An 8,130-nucleotide genomic window follows, 5' to 3' on the forward strand; every position below is an offset into this window, starting at 1 on the left:
GGATTTTAGACAGGCACCTGTAAAGACAGCCGGATACAGTGCGAAGTGGTCCTGCGGGCGTCCCCGTTGCATAGAAACGAAAATTGTCGGGGACGTCGCACATTTACAAACTTGAGCTACCTGTTAACCCTGATAAATGAAGGAAATCGTTCACCTTTTCATATCGGGAAAGAATGATATTCACGCGATAACAAGCGACGTTTAACCGGGCTTAACAACTGCAGCCAACGCTAGTTCTGTTAGCTTACTTGCGATTAACAATCGTTCCCTCCTGAGTGCGCTGTGAAAGGTACACTTCAGCACTTCAGAAAGAGAATGTAATCAGTGACGGGCTCAGTTTTGTTGTCAGTTTCTGTGAGCATCTGTTTTTACTGACGTGAACCGTGACGAACCAGGAATAAGTGAAGTAAAGGCGAACCTCAAGTAACTAATGGCAAGCTAGCTAATACTCCCTGGGTATTATCCGTCTATCGGAGCTCCTGTGGGAGCATAACGGAATTTCTTTCAGGTATTTATAGCAGCAATCAAAAAGGGAGATATGGCTGTTGACGCTGGCAGCATCCCTGAACTGGACCAAAAGAAATACGATGCGGACGAACAGGTGAAGATCATCTGCTTGGGAGACAGCGCAGTTGGTAAATCTAAGTGAGTATTAGCTGGAAGCAGCGATCAACAACATTTGAGCTTTCCTAACATTGTGGGGTTGGCACTTTTCTCCTTCTTTCGCAGGCTAATGGAGAGGTTTCTCATGGACGAATAGTATCCTTTAGCAGTTTATACAGTTCTTTGTGGATCTAGAAAAAGCAGGTGACAGGGTGCCAAGAGAGGAACTGTGGTACTGCGTGAAGAACGAGAGTGGTAGAGAAGTGTTGTGAGGCTGATGCAGGACATATATGAGGACAGCGAGACAGTGGTGAGGTAGGTGTAGGAGTGACAGATGACCAGGTGGAAGAGGGGTTGGAGGTATGCACCGGAGAGAAATGGAATTGAAGTCAATAGAGGCAAGACAGAATACATGTTTGCGAATGAGAGGTAAACAGGAGTAACAGTAAGGGTAGTGAAGGTAGATGTGTTTAAATACCTTTGGTGGTCAACCATCCCAAGCAACAAACAGCGCACAAGAGAGTTGCAGAAGAGAGTGCTGGTGTGGTGGAATGGGTGAAGACACATGTCAGGGTAGCAGCAAGAGTCAACTGGAAGGTTTACAAGATGGTAGTGAGACCTGTTATGGCGTATGGATTGGAGACAGTGGCATTAATAGAAAGACAGGAGGTAGATATGAAGGAAGGTTGGAAAGATAAATGCTAAGATTTTCATTGGGAGGGATGAGAATGGACAGAATTAGAAATGACTTCATTAGAGGACAATGCAGTTAGGGTGACAACGCAGGTTAAGCAATTTGGAGACATAGTGAGAGAGGCATGCCTGAGAGCATTTGGACATGTGATGAGGAGGGATAGTGGATACACTGGACAAAGGATGTTGAATGTGGAGTTCCCAGACAGGTGGAAAAGAGAGACACCTCAATGGAGGTTTATGGATGTAGTGAAGGAGGCCCTGTGGATGGTTGCTGTGACAGAGGAAGATTTTATTTAACTTTTATTTATATAGGGAATCTCAGCCAATGTCTATTACACAAGAGAGACCTGTTTTAGACAAACATAGTAAAATTTCAACAATAAAAGAAACAAAGACACTAGTTTTGAAGTGAGATGGCTGCACTGTTGTAACCCCTAAAGGGAGCAGTCAAAAGAAGAAGACGAAGAAGCAATTTATAAATTGAGTACTTAATTTTAAATTCAAGCAGGTGGGCTAGGAACAAAGACTTGGAAAAAGATTCTCTTAGCCTTAAGATGCTTTGAAGAAACAAGTTGCATATTGTTAAGATCCTTAACTCCTCGTGCAGTCGTCCCCAGCAGTTGTCAACCTATGCCTTGACTCTCTACAAACACGCAGCCACTGTAGGAGACAAGACCATAGCAGTTGGTAAGTACCATGCACTTGCTGTGACAACATAAAATGTTTGAAACCAGTTTAAAATAATAATCTGCAAATCTTAAATTACCAAATTCTTTTTTTATTATTTTGATCCAAAGATTTCTGGGACACTGCTGGTCAGGAGAGGTTTCAAAACATGCATCCTTCATACTACCACAAAGCACATGCATGCATTATGGTAAGAACACATTCAAGTGTGCATGAAGAAGTGAGGATTAAAAATAGTCTGAAAAATGTAACTATGTTGTCAGCAACCAAGGTGAACTTTTGCTAAATCTTTCATCTTTTTTTTTCTTTTCTTTTTTTCTTTTTTTTAAGGTTTTTGATGTTCAAAGGAAGCTCACATATAAGAATTTAGTCAACTGGTATAAGGAACTAAGAGAGTACAGACCAGAGATACCCTGCTGTGTTGTTGCCAACAAAATTGATGGTGAGTCTGCACATTAAAGTTGGTGTGGAGTTCTTGTAATGACTGTATGCAATGGTAATGTTAGAGTTCGATGTGTGACATGATTTCTTTAGGTTGCAGTATTTTTTTTTTAACTGTTTTGTCCAGCAAACTGGACTTTGTGATTGTGATTGTTTTTCCACATCTGCAGCCGACATGAAGGTCACTCAAAGAAGCTTCAATTTCGGGAAGAAGCAAGGACTCCCGTTTTACTTTGTGTCAGCAGCTGATGGAACCAATGTAGTTAAGGTCTGAGCAGGTTTCTTTCTTCTCCTGCTGTTTTACATAATATGACTGGAGTGAAAGTGTTCATTTTATAAGCCAATTATCAACTTCAGTCAGTGTAGTCATTATAACATGTTCACACCACCTGAACTTCTACTGCCGTCTGATAGCTCTGACTGTACCTCTTTCGTCAGATGTTCAGAGACATGATCAAAAGAGCAGTGGAGTACAAGCAAAACCCCAGTGACTTCATGGATGAAGTGATGCAAGAATTAGAGGTACACTAGCTTCTCTGATTACTAATGTGCTTGTCCTTAAGCAACTGTAGAATTTTAACTTCAAAGAATTAAATATTTGATTGTGCGGTACTTAAAGTAGGAAATATAATGAGTTCATTATTGTCCTTTGTTGTTTTAATATGATTACTGGAGATCCTCTCTACTCAAAATCAACAATCATAGAGTTAGGACTAGTGACGAACTATATATATATATACTGGATATCAAAGATGGAGAGGTGAAAAGAGGTGGAATCCTAAGATTAGGTGTGCAGCATGGGGAAAAGTTACTTAGAAACTAGTCACAGTTTGTATTGCTGCTGAGACTCACTGATCTTGGATTTAGCTGACTGAATTCAACAAGATATAAGCAGATGTTGCTTAAGTTATATCTGATTTCCAACTCATAGACTATATAAAATTAGTAGGAAAGTTTGAATTTAGTGAGTGAATTTAATCTAATGTCTAATGTAGCATCAAGAGCTTACATTTACACCACAGTCTGCACTGCAACCCATTCAACTTAGTGCATCACTGTCTACTTTACCACAGTATTGCAAACTAACCTGTTTTCATGCAAACTTTGAATAACAAAAAATATTGTACTTTAATTTGTTTAGCAAGACATTTCGCATTATGAAAAATACATAACTTCAGTAACACATCATCTTTATATCCAATCCCTGTTTCTGAAATGAATTAGGACTTTACAAGTAAGTTTTAAATTTCAGCTTTATAAAATGTTGCTTGCTGAGCAGTTCTTACCTTTGAAAATGATTCATCTTCCTCTCCCATCCAGTCTTTATCTCTCCCTGGGAAATACAGCAACTGTAGATTTAGGTAACAAAACACACTATGGTACAATCTGCAGAAAAGCTGTTTGAATTTGGTGATGTTTGTTGAGCTGTGTGAAAGCAGCATTTGAAATCACTTCCTACAAATTTCAGAACCACAACTTTATTTACATCTGCACCGTGAACGCACCACAGGGATACAAAGTGAAGAGGTGTGTGTTTAGGGTATAAGTGAGACTGTGGGATGTCATTATTTTCTTATTACTACATGCTGTCAGCTGGAAGCACCTCCAGGCTGCAGCACATGAAAAATTAAATCTCTCAACAGTATTATGTGGCTATTATTCTTCCTATCAGATTTAATTACGCATTTAATGAAGGTGCCGGAACACCGTTCCGGATCATTCCAGCCCACTTTAACCCCCGTTGCTAATAGTGTTAAGAAATCGAGTTTCAATGGGCAAAACTGAAAGATCAGAATTCTTAATACATTTAAAAGCATAAAAAAATCAATATCATTTGTCAGATTAGTGCATTCAAAATAAGTGAAACCTAGTTAACATCTGCAGACTACAACTGCCTCTTTACACTTGTGTCATTTAAAGTGGTTCCAATTTTTAAGCTGTAACAAAATCACTACAAATTTATGATATAAAGAAATGTACAAAATGTACAAACAGCATTTGTTTTTGGCAAAAAAAAGTGTAGTTATGAGAAAATTTACTAATAACTGTTGGTGATAGTGCTGATATCCTCCATTCACTGCTTTCTTACAGAATTTTGACCTCGAGAAGAAAGATAATTCAGAGGCAGAAGAGGACGGATTAAAGGCAGAGAGTCCAGAGTTAGTTTAAAACATTTCTGATGACACCTGAAGGATCATTTCTGCTGCTTCTGTCCGGTGTCAAGACATCTTAATCTCCGTGACCGACACCATCAGCAGGAATGCTAATTGTAATTTTGGTGGTCTGCTTTTTAATTGATTGGAGGATGGCGCACGGTAATCTATAGATGTTTTAAATTACTGCCCTCTATTCTGTCTAGTGACGGTAGCGGGAATAATAAATGTGGTGGAATGAATAGGATTTCTGTTGTTTACAGAGCTCATTTAGCTGCTGTCATTCATACTTTGAACAATATCTACTATTCTTAAGGTAGAAAATGAATGTTTGCTTAAGTGTGAAAAAATTACTATGTGAAGCATTGAAAAGTAACTCGCACAGCAAAGAGAACATGTGATTATGAACTGTACTTGCTGCTGTTCTCAGTGTTTGTGTGTAGTGTTGTGTGCCGTGCCAGCAGGGGAGCTGCATCTGTCGACTGCATTAATTTTATGATTTAAATTTTGTGTTTTTTATCTTTTCAATAAATGAGAACTTAATGTACCATGTAACCAAATCTTTATCATGCCTCTTTCCATCTTGCTGTAATGCAGCAATAGGAGCAGAGCACTAAATAATCAACTCATCACCATTTTATAAAAGAAAATGACAACAAGCTGCCTGTGATATGAGTAGATAATAACAGAGATATTAATTAATATTCAAAGTTAGGTACAAATGTATTTATGCAGTTACACAATTTTGTATTTTTGCCACCACAGTGGATTTTAAATCAGTCAAGATGTGCAGACTTTAATGCAAGAGGTGTATTGAAATTTTTCATTAGCGTCTATGAATAATTGCCATTTTCATACATGGTCACCCATTTTCAGAGGTCTGGAAAACTTCACTCATTTTAAATACAAAGACTGGATGTAAGACTTCTTTTGCACTCAGTGCTTAAGTCTAGAGCCCAGCTCACTTGAGCTGCTCTACTAGGCCTTCACTGCAGATGCCTCCAGTTTCTGCTTGTTTGTGGGCCATTCTGTATTCAGTTCATGAAAAGAGTGTCGAGAGTTATGGCTTAGCAATTAAAAAATATCCCTGAGAAGCTCTTGGGTTGCTTTTGCAGTATGCTTTGGGTCATTATCCATTTGGAATGTGACGTGCTGATTCCGGGCAGAGAGTAAAGCCCCGTACACTTCTATCACCGGTCACATCAGCTGCACTGTATCCATATAAGCCCATGAGACAGCATTGTCTGACGGTAGATGGACTGATTCTTATATAGCGCTTCTCTACACAACTGGAGCACTCAAAGCGCTTTATACAGTATGCCTCATTCACATAATAACTTTTTTCTAAGTGCTCTCATACTCCATTGGATGCACCAGAAAACAGCTTGGGGTTGAGTATCTTGCCCAAGGTCATGCAGATGCAAGAAGCCAGATCTACCTCCTGAGAGCATGATGATGGTTCGGATGAGCTCTCTATAGCACACTTTATGCTATAGACATAAAGTTTTATCTGTTCAACCAGATTTTTTTCCCCACAGCTGTGCAGGATACTTAGATGTTTCATGACAAAGTCTAATATAGCCTTCTTTTCCTTGAGTGTACCGAGTGGATTGCACCTCATTATAGTTCCATTCATAAACTATAATATAAATCTCCTGATTAATGGACGGCACGCCTACTTCCTCATGAATATTTATGCCTTAGTTAGATGTTAAGGGTTTCCCCACCAAGGAAAGAATTCTGAAATCATCCACTTTAGTTGTCTTCTGTGATCTTTTGGGCCTTTTTAGTGTCACTGAATAGACATTTATTCCCTTTAAGAATGTACCATTAAGTTGGTGATTTGACCGACCCTTCCTTAAGTTTGTGCTCTTTGTCTTATGCTATTGTTTTGCATTTTTCAGCCTAATTATGGGTTCCTTCAATTGCTTTGATGATCCTTGGACCTGATACTGAACAGCCTCATCTGGCATCAAACTGACTCTCAATCGTAGGAAATCATCTTACTTTTGAGTGTCTAAAAAATGGGGGGCTTTAATATATAGTTTTGCTGTTTAAGATCCACTGTGGTGATGTGCAAAACAAGTAAAAGTAGTATTGTCCAAAATCCTGTAGATATGTTGGCATGTTTACCCTTTGTGTCGTATTTCCGTTCAATAAACCACTGAAGAGACTGAAGTCAAAACAAGTAGACAAACTCTTTCATGTTTTAATTATAAATTTATTACATAATATAACAAACATATATCTCTGTGGTGGAGATATCCTGGGCAACATCTCAGATCTTGCCTCAACCTTTACTATCTCCCTTACTCTGAATGAGGAATACTAGGTAGCTTCTGGTTAACTCATATTTGTACACGGGATTTTGTGTATTAAAATACAGAGGGACTTTTATATGAATATTTTTAAGTGTGCAAAGGGAGAATAATTGCAGATGAGTTTTCTGGTCATTTGATGCCGATAAGGGGAAGCTTAACCCGTGAGACAAGGCTGAGGTGTTGCAGTGATACATCCACCAATCTAAACTTCACAGTGCAAACAAGGAGAAAACTGACAATGAAAGAAAAAAAACCCTTTTGATGATAAGATCACTGGTTCCATTTGGTCACTGGACTCCAGTGGGTTTTTAAAAAAGGTCACGCTGCTGCCCCTATACTATGTAGATTGTGCTTTGTTGATTACAAAATAAGACAAAGATAATCCTTCAAGGAAATTATTTGACCAAATGATGTGTACTTCTGTTACACTTTGCTCATTTTGAGTCTGTATCTGTGGTAATCTTAGCCACCGGTCCAAGCAGTTATTTAGTACAGCACTTATTCTCCTAACCAGGCCAGGCTGTGTCAAACTTCAGACTGCATATGTTCACCCTTTATCACAGTAAATCAAGCAGTTGTCTCCAAATTTCATTTAAATCAATAATTTAATAATACAGATATTAATTAATATGAGAATATATATATATATATATATGTACTACTTCTTCAAAAAATAAAAGTAATGACTGTACTTCCAGCTGCAGGAAAATACAGAAGGATCTAACAAACATCTGTTCTCAAGATTTCCAGGAGATGGCACCATGTTATCATGTTATCTAACAGCTTTAGAGTGCTGTAACTAAGATAGTCCTAAAGCAAAGACAAATATACAGTGAAAAGTTTATTTACTTTTTGGCACATTTTTCCTTTGTGTTGTTTGTTCCTCACTGGATCACTTCATATAGCATATCCAAAACTCAGAAACTGAAGGTCTGAAAAAGGAAAGAGGAGTGCTGCCAGACAGAGTGGAGGGTAAAGAGCACAAATGCCATCTGGGAATGGGTTTACAAAACAGTGATACTGCATAAGCCGTGCCTACACAGTTACAAGGTGAGCTGTGGTTGTCTTGCAATATAAAATGTGACCGTGTTCATCAATAATGTGGTAATCTCAGTCTGTCTTGTTGCTCTTGAGCAGAGCAGTCCACTTTATGAAGACGTCACTTAGTACAAAACAAGAATGCCGGACGATGATGTTGAGTTTTGAAATGAAGATTAATGCATGTGTGC

General features: G+C 38.5%; 1 protein-coding gene across 1 annotated transcript; it reads left to right on the top strand.

The window, feature by feature from the left end:
• rabl2 (RAB, member of RAS oncogene family-like 2) lies at positions 1-6,749 on the top strand. The gene is made up of 8 exons (XM_080871540.1): positions 1-645; positions 730-759; positions 1,907-1,986; positions 2,097-2,176; positions 2,317-2,428; positions 2,598-2,695; positions 2,866-2,949; positions 4,519-6,749. Exons 1-8 carry the CDS (start codon positions 539-541, stop codon positions 4,594-4,596), a joined length of 669 nt encoding a protein of 222 aa, XP_080727666.1. The 5' UTR covers positions 1-538; the 3' UTR covers positions 4,597-6,749.
• The last annotated feature ends 1,381 nt before the right edge of the window (positions 6,750-8,130 follow it).

The sequence above is a fragment of the Rhamphochromis sp. 'chilingali' genome (assembly GCF_963969265.1).
Source record: "Rhamphochromis sp. 'chilingali' genome assembly, chromosome: 2".
In the NCBI taxonomy this organism is placed as follows: domain Eukaryota; kingdom Metazoa; phylum Chordata; class Actinopteri; order Cichliformes; family Cichlidae; genus Rhamphochromis; species Rhamphochromis sp. 'chilingali'.

Excerpts from the sequence above, each read along its gene's own strand:
- rabl2 (XM_080871540.1), top strand. The coding sequence starts at position 539 with ATGGCTGTTGACGCTGGCAGCATCCCTGAACTGGACCAAAAGAAATAC. Across the intron at positions 2,429-2,597 it reads TGTTGCCAACAAAATTGATG|CCGACATGAAGGTCACTCAA; the intron begins GTGAGTCTGCAC and ends CCACATCTGCAG. Across the intron at positions 2,696-2,865 it reads ATGGAACCAATGTAGTTAAG|ATGTTCAGAGACATGATCAA; the intron begins GTCTGAGCAGGT and ends CTCTTTCGTCAG.